Source organism: Gallus gallus, chromosome 3, assembly GCF_016699485.2.
Source record: "Gallus gallus isolate bGalGal1 chromosome 3, bGalGal1.mat.broiler.GRCg7b, whole genome shotgun sequence".
Lineage (NCBI taxonomy): Eukaryota > Metazoa > Chordata > Aves > Galliformes > Phasianidae > Gallus > Gallus gallus.
The window spans coordinates 60,950,529-60,967,895 of record NC_052534.1 but is presented as its reverse complement, the minus strand read 5'-3'; the positions used below and the strand labels follow the sequence as shown (position 1 = coordinate 60,967,895).

Here is a 17,367-nt window from a genome sequence, read left to right as displayed (position 1 = left end):
GGCACTACAGTGAAATACCAGTTAATTCTTATATCAGGAACTACTGTATTAAAACAAGCATTAAGGTATTTTACCTAAACATAAAAAAAAAAATAATACAGCACAGCTGAAATTATGCTTTGGTCCTGCTGATTAAGCAGGAATGCAGTTACAGGTATAAAGCATTTTAGTGTTTTGAATGAGATGGGTGCGAAGGGCACAGTTTGAAAAACTTCACCCAGGCTTACATGTGATGCAAAGAGCCTGAGCTGACACAGGTATATTTTCCAGCATTGTCAGTTTTTACTTTTCAACCACCAAATACTGGAAAATGGCCAGGGAATGTAAGATTCAAAGATTATAAGAACTATATTCTAGCCACATGTTCAGAAGCAGTATGAGACATCAAAAGTAATTACACAGCTTCATCCAAATTTATTTATTAAGGTAACAACATATTACAAATTACTGCAAGCCTTTACTAATCCTTTCGTTACCATCTCAGGTTTGAGTGACGTGTCATACTTCCGCGATAAATGTCAGTATGAGTTATAATAAAAGCTTAGAAAAGAATTAGCAACAAGAAGTAACAGTATAAACATCACAGTAACATAATCATGACATCATCTAAATGCTCTAGGGTACCTCCTGACCAGACAGCTCAAGTCTCAGGTCATAGCAAGTAAAGGAAAAACATAAATAATGCAGCTTACATACTTCAATTACAAAGCAGCAAGCACAAAAGCATTTAATTTTTCGTAACTGCACAAAACTATACAGTATTTTAATCAAACAGATCTAATGTTTTACCTTTCCTCTAGACCTACTTTCTAGGCTCAACTCCATCTCTGGTAATGGACAGCAAAATACCCAAATTAAAATGTAGAGCCTCGAGTACCTTAAAGACTTTTGTTAATGCAAGCCTCCCCTTGTTACTGCAGTTTCAGTGCTTCTTCTGCTTCTATTTGAATCGTCATACCACAAAAACTCCTCTGAAGTGCCAACAGTGTTCACCACTCGGCTCCTTGCAAAGTTCGTGATTGTAATTTAGCCAAGAAAGTGGCACAAAACCAGCAATAAATTAAAGCACAGCTATCCCACTTAAACTACCTTTTAAAAAATTACGTAGATGCATATTGTAAACAGGTGTCTTAAAACATGCTTCTGAGCATCTGCTACCAGAATATTTTTTCCCCAGTCCTGTCTGCAATGGGACACATCAGACAACAGCACACAGGAAGATGTCAGCCTCTCCACAATTTCAGGTGCAAGTTTCCCCGTTTAACGTTTGTGCTGAAGGTACTGTGCTGCCCTTAATACAAGACCAGGCTTTTAGTGCCAACACGATGCAACATGTCCTGTAAGTAGGAACACGCACAATTTTGAGTCTAACAATGCTAACTCGAGATTACTTTGGAATCAAGGCAACACGGATTATCAAAGGCAGCCCCTCCTTCCCTTGCAAAGCCTGATCTAATACTACTTCGTTACGTTAATTAACACTTGCACTTTATTCCCCCCAGAGAACTATTTAGTACAGTTGAGGGGTGGGGAGAAAAACACACTTCCAAAAGGCCTTGATGTTCTAATGCTCCCAAAGCACTTGATCTAGGAATAATCCTATGAAAACTATCATTGTAGCAATTCTCACTGAGCTCAGCTAGAAAGAGCCATTTAGTGAAGTGACAAAAAGACATGATTCAAGGTGATCATGCAGAGTAAAGCAGGGTATATGCTACACAGATAGCACGCGCACACATATTTACAACTACACTATAATCCTGAATACTGTTTGTTTCAAAGACATGGTGGACCTAACACCATCTTCCCTGGGGAGCAACGCAGCTCCCTTAGTCAAAGTCACGATTTGTAAGAACCAGCGGAGCAACCAGAGTCCACACATACAACACAATGCCAATCCAGCTGGAAGATATCTTCACCCAGACAGACGGCCATTTGCTGGTCATTGTCTCATAAGTAGAATCCGGGCTGTTGAAAGAATTAAAAAAAAAAGATGTTTTTTGCAATTTTTGTTGTAATATGGCAATCATGTAGTAAGGCACTACTCAGCATCTGCACAGTCAATTATTTTCATGTCAGCTGAACACCTCAAAGGATGCCTCCTCTTTACTTCCTCCAATTAGCTCACACCAGTCTGTATGAAAACACCATCTGCAAGTTGTGGAAAACAACAGCAGCCCAAAAAGTACTGAGTAAGAGAATCTGTCAAGAGCAGAAATAACTACTAAGTACATCTGCAGAAAAGAAGAACTGCATAGCATTTATGCTACTGGTAATGCATTTTACCTCGTGAAAAGACACACTCTAGGAGAATTAATAACCTTTGTATCACATGGATTTAAGCAGAGCCATAAATCAAACCAAGAACAAGACTATCTATTAAGAGTTACTTTAGAAGAAAACACCTTTCTAGTTTTGTTATTTTGGTACAAGCAGTTCATCAGCAAATTGTTAGAGATCTTTAATTTGTTTTGAGTTCTGAATAGCATCTGCTCACGCTGTTAACATAACATTAGTAAACATTGTACAACTACAATTCATTCACATGTGTCAAACAGTGCACTTCTCAAGGGAAGTCCCATTCAGAGCCACATTCCTTGTAGCACATCGCTTGTGCCTGTTTGACCAGCTAACCGTAGCATCTTGCATGCAGATTGTTAGCATAGTGTACTATGAAATGTAGATACCTGTACCAGTTGGTAAGTGTCATCATGATATACAGCGATGCCAGGAAAAGCATAAAATGGAAGAAGGAGTAGCTGTAAGTAACTCCATCCCTTTCGTTATCTATGGCACGGTGAACATCATCTCCATCATCAAGGGAGCCATCATTCCTGGGCATTCCATCTTCTATCAGAGTTGATTCATCACTGGTCAGCATCAGCTTATTAACTTGGCTGTTATTGGATGTTCGGATGCTGTATTTGACAGGAAAGAATGCAGTACCATTACCCAAATGAATATAATTTATCATCTGACAATCAGAAGTAATACAAGACAATGGATTTTTTTTTTTTTAAAGCAACCTTACCTTGAGTAGAGAACACACAGCAAAAACAAAATCAGTCCTACAATTCCTTGCGCATCCCACCACTGCACTACTTGACCTTGGGTTGGAATGGTGGTGGTATTGTAACCAATGATGCTCAGCAAACTTGGGTTACAGCGCCTGTCTGTGAGGGAAATTACATTAAAACTTAGATAAAACAAAAACTGAGCAAGTAGTTAAAAGCGTATTTCCATACAGAACGTAGAATAATAGAAATTCTGTGACCAAAGTACAAAAGCTTGAATTTTAGCCTACAGAATCTCTACAACAGGACAATGACAGAACAAAACCTTACATAAATTTAAAATCCTTTATTTGCCTTGAGATACCTATCAAGTGCTTTACTTTTGCCATCTCATATAACCAGAAGCAACGAAATAGAAGTTCTCTGCATATTAAATCAAATAAATTCTACTACTAGAAGCCAAGTACGCCAACCATATAGTCTACAGATGAGGTATCAGAGTCATCTCAGAGTTAAAAAGAATGCTACAAAGTTTCTTATACCAACAGTTCCCAATTTACAGCATCCACACACAACACGTAGATGAAACAGCAGAAAGCAGACTACTTTTCCATAATTACTTCAGTAGTTACATGGACTCAGATGTCTGCCATTACACAGGAGCACAGAAGATTGCCTACAATTAAGATTAAAGGCTACTTCCATGCCAGAGACAATTTAAAGCACTGAAATCAGTATTTGGTGGTTTATTTTCATCAATGAAATGGCTGAACTTTTTTTTTTTTAAGACATCTGGTTGTTTTCAGGCAAGAAGTGTTACAACATTACTACACTGAAATAATTCCTCCATTAGGAAAAATGTCATCAACATCTCAATACCAAGCAAGAAACTTCAAACCCAGTACGGATATATCTTTGAAAGAACTATTTATTTAGTGTTATTGCAGGAAACTGCAAGAAAGTGGGAGAAACTTGTGGCTGCGCACATCACAGTACCTCATTCCAATGTTGCCTTGTAAACAGGTGAAGATAGAATTTAGAGCTGAACAGTTTACCTAAAAAGCCACATACCGCTGCTACAGTTACCTGGTTCGTTGGTCATAGCTGACCAAGTCAAATACATGGTATAGATGGTAATCACAGAAGACTGCAGCAAACCAGATCTTGGCTGAGATTCCTGTATGAAGTAGACATGAAACAGCAGTTAGGCAACTCAAAAGTCTCAAGCATGATTATATCATGGGTTTCTGATAATGAAAAATAATACAGAAAACTAAGAAAATAACAAAACTATACCTGAATCCTTGGCAGAATTGACATTACGGAAGCACCGATACACAGTAGCATATTAACACTGATGAATGTCTTGTTTTCAGAACAACCTTCTGGATGAGTGTAATAAACGTAAAACAAGACAATAGCTACTAGAGACAGTAGATAATTGACAGCTGTAGCTGAGAGCAGAGCTGTGAAAAAAGAGAAACAGAGTTTAAGTGATTAGCAATACAGCACACTAAAACTGAAATAATATTGTAAATTATCCAAAACCTGATGATAATAAACAGAATTAGAGAGCAGTCCTGGGCTCTGACATGTTAAAGTAAATAAATCCCTTTAACTTGAGGTGTTAAAAAGAATATCTAAAAAAATAAATAAAAATGGGAAGCCTGAATCTGTATTTCATTTTCCAGTGCTTTAACAGCAACCAAACAGACTAAGTATGAAGGAATACAGTTCTGCTACATATACTTTGGGTAAAGGCTTATGGAGAAGACAATGGAGAACTACTTCTCCAACAGAAAGAAAATCAAAAGCTCAAAATTACATCTTATTAAGAACATTAGAGAACAAAGTAGCCACCGCACACAGGCTGAGCTGTCTCCTGACAAGAATGAATTATCACATTTGAAATTGCTTTATTAAAATTAACAAATAATCTATCCAGCAATATTACTTGTGCTTCCTTTACTGTCTTGGTCCTTCATTTGGCATAAGCCTATATTGAGCTTACATGGCAAGGTTTTGGCAGCAGGGGACTACTGAGGTGGCCTCTGTGAGCAGGGTCCAGCAGCTGCCCTATGTCAGATCAGAGCCAGCTGCAGCTACTCCAAAAGGGACCCACTGCTGGGCAGCTGAACCACAAGCAATGCTGGTTGTGCCTCTGCGAGAGCAGACTGAAGGAAGGAAAAAACTGCTGCACAGGAGGACACAGCCCACGGAAAGCCCCTGTAGGAGCAGGCCTCAGGCACAGAGCCCGTTGACAGAGCTCAATATGGTGGAGGAGGTCTGGGTGAGCTGCTGCCCGTGGAGCCCTGTACTGAAGCCATTCCTGAAAGACAGATCCCATAGTACAGAGCCTTGTTGGAGCAGTGCTTGAAGAGCTGCAGTTCATGGGAAACCTATTCAAGATCATCTCAGGAAGGACAATACCCCATAGGAGGGACCCAATGTGGAACAGAGGCAGAGTGATCATGAAGGAGAAGCAGAGACACAGCATTATGGACTGACCACAACCCCTGCACCACTTGGTGGAGGAGATAGAACAGAAAGCACAGGGCATGGAGGGGAAAGTGCTTTTAGTTCTCAGTGCTCTAGTCTGTTAGTAATAGACAATAAATTACATTTATCTCCTTATGGTGTGTCTCTTTTGCCTGTGATGGCAATTTATGGGTGATCTCTCTGTCTTAATCTCAAACTTTGAGACCTTTTCCATCATGTTCTGTCCCCCCTCTTCTTTTGAGGAGAGGAAGTGAGAGGGCAGTGCGGTGGAGCTTCAGGATGAAACGATCCCTATGCCCTAAAAGAATGACCAATACGCAGGCATAAAGAAAAGCTCACTGAACTTGCACTCAGTATGAAACTAGTTTATTTTTAATCAGTGCTAAGGTGTAACAAAGCCTGTGTTTGCGCCTGAAAAAGAAAAAAAAAAGAGAAAACCTAAGAACCTAACTTATAACTCTCTTCTCTGATACAGTATACTGACTCCCTGTGCCCAGGAACTAGATTTCATCATTCAGCAGAAGTTTCCTCTTCTCCTGCTCTGGGTCCCCACTCTCCATTTTTAACTTAGTATCACAACAACACTGTGACAATTGAGTTGGATCCCACTACAACAAACTGATACATAATGCACAAAGTAGCTCTTCTGCCTTCTGGTAAAATACATCACTCAGGTGAATAATTTATCCAACATAACATACAATGAAATGTAAAAGTTCTTATTGCAATACAATACCTGCATACCAGCATCTTGAGTTTCCTTCCTCCATTTTTTCAACCCAAGATTCATTCCAGGAGTGAGCAAAGTCAATAAGCAGGACCAGCTGAATAAGAATAAAGCAGAACGCTCCGGACATACCTACATAAAACCACACTATAAAGAAAAATAAAAGCAGTTCAGGGCCATTGATAATTTACCACCTTGTCTTAAACATAGAGAAAGGTCTACAGTTATGCAGCCACAAAACCTGTAATCTCTAAGTACACATTTAATTTAGTTTTAAAACCACTCCCACTGCACCATAATCCAAGAGAAGGCAACATTCTCTTACCAGTAGTAAAAGGTCCCTCTGGGATGAAGAAAGCTCCAACGCTAATCGCAAGCGCTGTTGCAAATTTAAAGAACCAGAATCTAAAGAATTAAAGGGGCAAAAAAAAAAAAAAGGTAAGAAAAAGTCTGGCAACTACTGCAGTCCTATCTGCTCCACAAGAACTCAAAGTAACACAAAACACACATTCTCAGAGGGTTTGGTGGTTGTTTTGTTGTACTGTAATTTTTTTTTTTTTAATTCATTCCTTCTTGTTTCCTTAGAAGATAAAATTCTTATTCTATCTATTCAAGATTGTTTTTCCTCCAGTAAACGATGCTAAATCATGCTAGATTCACAGAGTTCAACACTAATTTCCCATAGATATCTCCCTGATGTATGAAGCCAGGATGGAATGTAACTGAGATACATGCTCGAGGCCAAACAAAACAGATCAGATGCCACATAGAAAGAAAACAGGGAAACATTTTCCACCAGTGATTCATCACACACCTTAGCAACATCCTGTGCAGTGAACTTCAAATAAAAAAAAATTACACCAAACATAAGATGCAGACTTTTTTTTCCTGGTCAGAATGGCATGGAGCTCCAAATATAGGCATGATAGCATCTACATGTACTTCAGAACTGAATATAGCACAAAGACACGCACCACACTCCCACAATTCAAACAGCTGCATGGTCTTCACATTTTCTATCCCCTTCTATCTTTTGTCAAACTTCAGTCACCACTACTTGATCATAACAAGCAAAAGATGAGATTAAATTTCTTCAGGTGAGAACTCCTCAGAGTTCAGTTGGGCAGAGAGAAACTAATTAAGATGGAAGAAGTGGAGAATATGGGAAAACATGGATTGACTGGGATATAAAAAGAAAGTATGTATGAAAGCTGAACTAACTCTGAAAATTTACTGTATAATGCATACCCCACTTAAACTAGTTTTTAAATCTACATAGACGTTTAAATGTCATTATAAAAACAGTTTCAATTTTGTGTGAAGTTCCTCTCTAATTCCATGTATTTTTAAGGGCTCTTAACACTTCATCCACGCAGTTTGCATGACAGCTAAAAATAATACTTAAGAAACACCTACAGTTGCTATTCTTCTATGCAAGTGAGTAACAATCCTCTGAATACATTATAACTGTGTTTGTTGCTTTCCTGGCAAGAGAATGGCAAGCCATTTTGACTGCTGTTAGAAAAGCAAAGAAAGGGAATGCTGGCACTCGATCCTATCTACTAGGTTTGACTTGTAAACAAGCGTGAAAAAGTTAGTACACAGATGTGGGAAAACCTAATATTCTGAAATATTCCAAATCACTAACAGAAAGATTACACTGCAAAGTATTACTGAAGATGTATACAACTTAAAAATCGAAACCCAAAGTTTCCTAAAGCTATCTGTAAGGTATGTTATTGAAGCACCTACCTGTTATAGAAGAGTTGGCAGTAGCATCATTAAATATTTTACTAGTAACAGTTAAAGAACAAAATTTTTCCTTTTATTCTTGTGCTGACACTACATTGGCTAAGAAGAATAAACTTCAGTGGGTTCTATAAGTAGTACCAAAAATTTGTATCAGATACTGTAACTCCAGACAAGGAAGATACCAAACACCTAAGAAGTGGTCTTCAGGAAGAAGATTCTACACCACATATTCTGTCTTTTATTGAAACAAAACAAAACAAAAAAAACCTAAAATCATTCACAACGTATCTGATCTACTTTCTTTTGCTTTTTAAAAGTATGTTTTAACAGTTTTTTGTGACAATACTGGAAGATGTAGGGGATACTCATGAACAGAGCAAGGGGTAGCGAGACCTAACTGAGTTACTGTTTCTAATGCATTTTTAACTATACCATATGCAAAGTTTTCTTTACACCTAAACAAAGAAAACTAAAGCCATATTCTGTTCAGTTTTGTTTTCTTTTCATCTTCAAATTTCAAAAGTTGTATTAAAATTACACCTAACCTGGGAAAAAAAAAAAAAAAAAAAAAAGCATTGCTTGAGGCAATCTGCAAGCTAAGATTCCAGTACTATCTTCAGTCTGATCAGAAAAGAAAACTGAAGAAAAGATAGCAGGGAGGTAAACGTTGTTACATATCTACGCAACTATATCTGAAGTCAACAACAAACATCAAAGTTAAGTGGAATCTAATTCCTAGGAAACAGATAAGGCTTTTAAATCTTTCTCCATATGAAAAACATCTCAGTACTAGAATGGTACCATTATTCCTTTTTTAATTGCGTCTTCTTTGGACAAAAGAAGAATCTCTACTCTTGGGAAATGTATAAACAGATTATCCAGTGTCGTAGCTAGGGCTCTAAAAACTGACAGCCATGTGGATCTTCTTCTTTCACAAAAATTAATCCACTCTGAGAACTCTACTAACTTTGTATGCCCTCTACTGCAGTAACACCCCTCTAACTACTAAGAAATTCTTCTGCTTGTGGAACAGTACACTCGACCAGCATGCTTGGCTGCAGGCTACATTTCTACAGTAGCTGCATCTCACAAACAACTTCCCATGAAGCCCACAGTTAAGTGCCCATCTGAGTTCTCAGTTCTGTATCTTACCCATTGTGCACCGCTGCTCTTGGATCGTTGCTGCTCTTCACTTTGATCATCAACAAGGAGAAGAGAAGAAAGAACATTGCCATACCAAAGCACACACGATAGACCGCTTTGTAACCAACTAACACATCGCAATTCACATGGCCATGAACACCAGGAATAGTTGTTCCCATCCCTCCGTCGCAAAATCCAGGAATCTGTGACAGACACAAGATACTTCAGTGATCTGTAAAAAGCCCCCTGTGAATAAATAGGTGGTAGCAATTTGCATAATCATACAATATTAATGAATAGTATATTAAGAACTACAAACTCAGCTAGGAAATATGGTACTGCAGGGCTGTATAGCTGTACAGTTAAAGTTGAAACCAGAATATTAAATGCACTCAAGGGGAACAAAATAATATGAATGAAATATTCTGAAATAAACATCTGCAGACAACATTTGGGGACAAAGGGGTGGAAAATGAAAAGCATGCCTAATAGAAGTTACTACCTACCACAAAAATAAATAAACAAATAAAAAGAACAAGACAACAAAATGAAGACTAACAGAACCACAGAGTGTGCAATCGAAATTCAGCAAAAGCTATAAACTCCCCAGTAATTCAAAATTGAAATTATCATTAAGCTCATGCACTATCTTCATATAACTAAGATTGTAAAAATCCCCTAAGAACTTCCTACTACCCTTTGTAAAAAATATTCTTGCTGTACATTTGCAGTTAAAATAAAGTTTTAACTAGAGCAGCACAATAAACTAGAAATCGTAGACTGTGTTCATTTCTCACTTATATTCTTATTAACAGCAACCAAAATCAATTAAGAACTACAAACGCCCTGGTAATATACAAGAAAAAACCTGCTACGAATATAAATTATGATTGCCTGTTTAAGACTTTTCTTATCCAAGCAATTAAAGTGCAACTTTACTTCTAAATAGTGCTATTTATGTACACGATGGTTCTTCCACAAGTCCTTTGTTTACATGACCTGTAATCAAATTAACAGTGATTGTGAAGCACCACCTGGCAGAAAAATTATACATTTCTGAACAAAATCCACGCTCTGAGGATACCATATACAATTACTTCTGACATTTGTTCTACCAAACATGTTAGCAAAGAAGTAACCTGACCTTCTTCAGCTGTTCTTCCATTCCTGGAATTAACATTACGCAGGCCACGCTCACGCCGAGAAGCAAGAAGAAGGCATAGATCAGCCTAGTGATGGTGGAGTTGTTTCCACTGGGGCAGCACCTGCAGAGCAGGCACGGGGCACTTCCACACAGACATGGTATCTGATGGAGATAAGGAAGGTAAAACAAACTCTTTAAAAAGCTTTGCACTCCTAGGTTTCCGTCAAGCTTTGCAGATAATCAGAAGTTATGGTGGAAAATCACTTGACGTTAATGTAGGCTGAGCAGATGCAACATGTTACAGAGCCTCCAAACAAATCCTGGTGGTGCTTCCATTCATTACAGTGAAATTACTTCTATGTCAAAAGTAATCATTTATCCATTCAGCCTGGACTCATGCTTACTTGTTCTCTTGAAATGAATTACATTTTTTACATCTAATTAAGATTCAAGAATTGTTTTAGCCTAGCAAAAACATTCTCCCCTGCACAGCTGCAGAGATAAAACATACACTCCATAGAAAAAAAAAAAGTGAACATAAGTGCCATCTTCAACATTTACAATTGGGCTGCAATCCTTACTGAGGCCATAAACACCAGTGCAGCACAGAAAAAGAGGTAAAACAGCCTTAAGGCCACATATTATTCAGTTACAATAAAATTTACCAATGTAAGATTCTAGTGTGTCCCCTGCTACAGTTGCCTTCATTACACAAGACCTGCTCTGTCTGTACCACAGCAGAACATGCACTAAACTGTGGCAAAACTCACCTCCTCTTGTGTCAAAAAAAAACCAACCAAAAAACCCAAAGGCATTAATCATCACACAAGGGACTCCCAGACACAGGCACATGACCAGTACACATCAGTCAGCCAGGATGATGAGCATATGTCAGAGTTCTTAATACTTAGTCATACGGCAAACAAATCACCAGCGGTCTGCCCTGCTGGAAGGTGCCAGCACAGCAGCAGACAGCCAGAGGACTCCTGGCAGTCCCCTGGGATGCCCTTGGGAAAAGGCTCTGATTTTCTGTCCTGGCAGTTTCGATCAGACCCGCATCTTGGGTCTTCTACATCATTCCCTTCTATTATTTTTCCAGATGTTCTTTGTCAAAGCTGGAAGAGCCAAAAGTGCTCACTCTACTATGCTATGGAATTGTTTCTAAATCAACAAACATCATTAATTTTACCTTGCTATAAAAAGCAAAACTAGGCCATTCTCATTATAACTAATTCAGTAAGTAAGAGACTGCGTATCACTCTGACTTCCTCCTCCTCAGCTCAGTGTCACTGCAACACAACGTAAAGGAAGATGCTGATTGCAAGCAACTACGTTAAAGGTATCTATGCTAAGTAACTAGGAAACAAATGACAAGTATTTGCTTAGGACTTATCAGCACTTTTTAGAGTATTACCGCATTTACGGTATTTCCTCACCACAAATAACCTCTCTAGTGAAAGATACTCCTATTCTCTACACAAAACATTACTCTCTTTAACTAGTTCTGTATTTTAACTAGTTCTGTCTGTATTAATATTTTTAAATATATACTTAACTAAAAGCTTGAATTTGCCAGAGCAGGACACAAGTCTAGGTTCATTTGCTGCAGAAAACTTGGTGTGAGCACTGTCAAGCATAAGCTTCTCTAAATTATCACTGTTAAATTGTTTATTAAATGCCATGTAAATGAAATAGCTTCCTCCTGAGTGTTGGAAAGGGAACACACAAGAGTGAATGTAACTTGGATGTTTCTGTGGACTTACAGGAGCTGAAAGGAATGTCACTGTACCTCACTTAATAAAAATGTGCCTCAACTGAGACAATATTCCTGATTTGACTTTAACTGTCTGAGTAACAACACCAGCTTCTAAAACACCTTGCCCCTGAACAACTCATTCTCACCAGCAGTAATGATCAAGCACATCTCTGAATAAGAGACATCTCCTGATACTATTAATGCATGTTACCTACTTTTACAGAAAACCACATTACAATCCAAGTCCCTCTTTCTTCTGTGGAGATAATATATATTATTTTATTGGAATTGTACATACTATTATTAAAAACATTCCTAACAAGTAGAGGATTCCAAACAGCATAGGCAGCAAGAAGCAATCTGCCCACAGAATGCAGTTTACCAGCTGAAAAGACAGTTTCTACTGATTTCTTTCCTCCTATGTTCAGAGCTCTCCTCCTAAAAATTACCACAGTACAAACAGCAAGATACAACTGCACAGATCAAAGCTTAAAAGTATCTCCTCAGGTGAAGTTCAGCTTACTCACAGATGCAATGAGCTACTTCAGAAAGCTCTGCAATACAAACAAGACACAACAGAGTAAAAGCATCAGGACTGACTGATTGTTCCAGGTCACCGGGATCAGAAACCTTTTGCTGAGATGACAATGCTCTTTAAGGCTTCTCCCTACTCCCTGTTCATCCTTGCTCTTAAAGAGTGCCTGTGCAGCACAGCACCACAGCACCACATCGTGCAGTCAGAACAAGAAGTAACTATGCAAAATAATCCCAAAGAAATAAAGGATGCCAAAGTCAGTTACTTAGAAGAGCTCTGCACAGCACAACACCTGGCCTTGCAAAGCAGCGTGAGCAGCATTGTCTCCCCAGCCAGAAGAGGAGCAGCTACCCTGACTGGCACAGTCTGCACCAACAAACTCCATGACATCTGGCTCCTCTGAAACCCCCCTCCATAGCTCCCTCCCCTTTCAGAGCCATGAATTCTTTATACAGATGCATTCTTAGTGAGTGGGGATAGAGACAGACTTCAGCTGTACAAACTGCTGCACAGATGTTAAGCACTGATTAGCTGTGGTTTTAATTGTGTAAAGAAAATCAATACTTTAAAGCCATTGGGAAAATAAAAAAGGATTTGTTTCAGGCACTTTAAAGGATGGGATTTGCCTAGAGTAAAACTAACTTAGTCAAGATTCCATTACTATGCAAGTCATTGCACTTAAAAGACCATTAGATGATCTTGAAAACATTTCTCTCAGCAGAAATTAATGCTCAGAACCAACAGCATGTACACAGGATTCTTCATGCACTACGAACACCAATTACCAGAAAGGCTGTTTATTCACTCGAAAATGCAACATGTATTAACTCAAATATTTTCATTAAACTGGTTATGGCATCACTTAGTATTTGACAACAATTAAAGACGTTAAAATAACTATATTCAGCTAGTAATTAAAGCCTACCTGGCTTAATCCATTAAGTGATGTTTAAAATGTCAATTAAAGCAAAATGAACACTAACAGCACATTTTCAGCAAAATATTATCAGTGTTCCAGCAGCTTATTTACACATGTATCAGCCTAGCAGCTTATTTCATATCCATTAATTTACTGTCTCTATGATCATTTAACTGAATTTGTACAGGAGATCAAGGAATTAAGTTATCATCACTCTAGCAGAAAAAAAATGAGCTTCATATGCTTTGATAAACTATAGTGCAAACATAGGAGCTTGAATCTATATGAGGCTTTGTTAGACCATTAAGTTAGCTGTGTGAGTTTCTGTTCAAATGCACACAACTTCATTTTCTCTAAGCACAGTACAGTCTTTTTGGTGCAAAAAAATTAGTTTTTCACAATCCCACTGACATTCTTATCCCAAACGTACAGAGATTCATAATACACATGATTGTGAACATTTGCACAAGGCTTAGATTTAAAAAGATGGATCACTTAAAAGACAAGACAGCAATACCTCAAGTGGGAAGAAAACTGCCATGAAGGATCTTTACAGACTTCTGTGTTTTCCTGTATAGTGCTAAGAGTTTTAAGCCCACCCTCAGCTATTGTTTCCAAGCAGTTAGAATAAGCACTGAGCAACACTCAGCATGGCAGTGACATCATCACAGCCTGCTGAGCAACGAGAAAAAGATGCCTTGACTAGACAAAGATGCTACAAAGGGCGGAGCTGCCCAAGACAAAGCCATAAGGAAGATGAACTAAATACAATCACCAGGAGCAGTGAAACGCTCAAGTTTTGTTTTTCCCAAAGCACAGAGCAAGCTTCATCAACACTGAATGAGATTTTGACTGCTTTAGAGGGTTACAGGGGCGGGGGGGGGGGGAGGCTTGTCAGCAGAACCCATAACGCCTCTCGCAAGACAACAAGGCCTGAGAAACCAGCAGAGAGCAGGTGGCCTGCCTGGGTACCAAGCTCCCTTGCACTCCATGTATCTCGGCGGGGGGAGCCCGGAAAAGCCCGAGAAGGGGCTTGGGGTCGGGAGCGAGGATCTGCCCAGGACAGGAGGAGCGAGGGGCGGCGGCTGCCCACAGAAAGTCGGTGGGCAGCAGAAAGGGCCACAGCCTCCCCAAGACCAGCAACACGGACGGTCACTGCCCCCGCCGCTGACAGACAAAGGCCCCGGGAGGCGGGGGCCGCTCTGGCCCTGCAACAGGAGAGAAGGACAAGGAAGAGGATAGAAAGAGAGAGCCACCGCGCCGCCCAGCCCGCCTTACCCAGCTCGCCATGGAGCAGAGGCCCAAGACACCGCCCATGGCTGGCGGTGGACTCGGACTCCGGCTCCGCCAAGATGGACGCACGCCTCCAGCTGCGCTGTTTACTCTTCGCCGCAGCACTTCCGGCAGCTCGGGCGGCCGCGTAGCGTCACTTCCGGAGGGCGAGAGGAGGCGGGCCGGTGACAAAGGTTGAATGGAACTTGTGCAGCTGTTTTTTACCCTTGCAGTCTGCTGTGTGCCCGTGCTGCGGGTTGAGCGGTGCCGTTGTGCGGGGCGGACGTTCGGGTCAGTGAGATAGCCTGAGTGTGGTGGGACCGGGTGTGTCCTGCTGTAGGAAGAAGCCCAACTGTAGCTCCGCAGGCTCCTGGCGAGCCCTGCGCTGCTACCACGGCCTTGCCTCACTCAGGGTTAGCGTGTGCTGGGTGTTGGGAGTGAAATGGTTGCAGGGATACAGCCACCGCTGGTTAACATCTCAAATGCATCCACTGAGCAGGGTGGCTATCGCGGGTAGGCTGCAATTCATTGCAGTGTTTCTACTCTGCAACGCAATCCCACAGTTGCAGACCTAATTTAAGCCACCCTCTTGCAGCAAGCCTCAAATCTCTGTACAGGGATCGCTTTCACTGTTCGCTATGTGCTAAACTGTGGCTCATGCCATGGGTGGGTGCTGGTCATGTCCCTACAGGCCAACCTCTGACTTTATCCACAGGCAAGGCCAGTTAGCTTTACCCGTATGACCATCACATTTTATTTTACCTCCCCAAATGCATTCAACCTCTGCTTCTTTCTTCCTTCCCTGTACATACCTAAAGCTGGTTATACTTGAAAGCCCAGAGTTGGTAAGTGAAGCCCCTTCTATAGCAGTCACTAGTGCTTGGTTTATTGTTTCCAAGCATATGCCACAATTATTTAATGAGTTAGAGCTGGGCAGGCATAGTCAATGTCTCATGTACCTGAATAGTATTTCCAGGTAGGCTACGTTGCATGACTCTGTAAGATTTTCATCATACCAGACTTATTAGTGGCTGTATAACTTAATTTCACTAGTACTAATAAGAACGTCAGAAACAAAAATGGTTTATGAAATAATGGGGTGATCGGGAAATAAGAAAATGTAAATTTTAACAGTATAGGTAATATTCGTTACTTCATCTGCAAAAATACGACCATCTCATTTGTCCAGTGGATTTTAATATCCTAAATTTATCCACCTTTTTCTGGCCTCTCTCTTTTACTGCTCTACCCAAGCAGCACAGGGGAATTGGGAACAGGGGCTGTTGTCAATCCCTAACGCTTCATCTTCCCCCTGTAGGGAGTCCCTTCCCACTGTCCTTCCTGAAAATGCTGTCCTTCCTGAACTAATCCTGCATGAGTTCTCATGGGCTGCTGCTCTTCAAGTACAGCTCCAACATGGCTCTGTGCCTTGAGGCCCATCCTTCAGGAACTGCCCTAGCACAGGGCCAAACCAGCAGCAGCTCCCCCAGACTTCTTGCTTGTTGCCTCTTGTCTTGTTGCCAGGCACCACAGAAAACAGCCTGGCTCCATTCTGTTGATACCCTCCATTACCATATTTATACACATTAATAAGGTCCTCTCTCAGTCTTCTCCAGCTCTCTCAACCTTTCCTCATAGGAGGGATGCTTTTGCCCTTTAATTATCTCTGCCGGAGGCACAACCAGCATTGCTCATGGTTCAACTATGACCAGTAGTGCTTCCCTTTTGAGGCTGGCTGGAGGTGTCTCTGGTCTGACATGGGGCAGCCACTAGGCTCTACTCATAGAAGCCACCCCTGCAGTCCGCTGCTACCAAAAAACTTGCCATGTAAGTCTAATAAAGGATCATTATTATTTTTCTTCCCTTCCTTCTTTCCTTCCTTCCTTCCTTCCTTCCTTCCTTTCTTCCTTTCTTTCCTACTTCAGTATTCTTGCAATCTGTACTCCTTCTCATTGCAGAAACCCCTGATAGCCCAGTTTCTACACAGACCAACCTAATATCTTTTATTTCAAAATATTAAATCACATCATTGTTCTCAGATTACTTAATTATTTCTGTTGCCTTATTTGTGGCATCTACTGTGGAAAGACAGTGAAGCATTATGTGCATTCTAGTGAACCAAGTCCTCCTTCATCACAAATCTTTTCCAAGAAATTGTGTGAAAGCAATCTGCTACAGGAATTTATCTTCTGGAATTTATCTTCAAGTGAAATGCAGCTTGCCTGGCAGCTATTAATCATACTGTGAAATCTTGGTTGTCTAGAAACCAGTAATTTCTCAAAATTGTTCTTCAGGAATTTGAACAGCTCTATTTTGGCTGTTCATAGGCTGCTATGGAAATACCTAGAATTCTGTTTACCTTCAGCAATGATGATAAGTACTTTCTTTTGTTCTAGAGTTTAAGTACTTGCTATCATTCCATATGCCAAAGCCCTCTTGCAGCATTTCTGTGTTTTAGTCATTTCTTTATTTTCATTGCAGTGTGTGCATGTTATTTGGCCTGAAGCGGGATAGAATCCATCACTCTCAGAAACCTGCCTTTCTATAAACCTTTTTATAGATACAGATAAGCCTTTTTATAAACTCCACAGATGTTTTGTCTGTGG

General features: G+C 40.2%; 1 protein-coding gene across 1 annotated transcript; it reads right to left on the bottom strand.

Moving 5' to 3' along the window:
• Positions 1–394: 394 nt before the first annotated feature.
• Positions 395–14,882, bottom strand: SERINC1 (serine incorporator 1). The gene is made up of 10 exons (NM_001031074.2): positions 14,768–14,882; positions 10,280–10,441; positions 9,145–9,338; positions 6,566–6,645; positions 6,250–6,387; positions 4,311–4,480; positions 4,101–4,191; positions 3,032–3,173; positions 2,688–2,918; positions 395–1,968 (listed from the first exon to the last, which is right to left on the bottom strand). Exons 1-10 carry the CDS (start codon positions 14,804–14,806, stop codon positions 1,830–1,832), a joined length of 1,386 nt encoding a protein of 461 aa, NP_001026245.1. The 5' UTR covers positions 14,807–14,882; the 3' UTR covers positions 395–1,829.
• Between the last annotated feature and the right edge of the window lie 2,485 nt (positions 14,883–17,367).

Coding starts and splice junctions, on each gene's coding strand:
- SERINC1 (NM_001031074.2), bottom strand. CDS start 14,806: ATGGGCGGTGTCTTGGGCCTCTGCTCCATGGCGAGCTGG. Junction 9,339..10,279: donor TGGAAGAACAGCTGAAGAAG/GTCAGGTTACTT, acceptor TGTCTGTCACAG/ATTCCTGGATTTTGCGACGG. Junction 1,969..2,687: donor ACACTTACCAACTGGTACAG/GTATCTACATTT, acceptor TTCTTTCAACAG/CCCGGATTCTACTTATGAGA.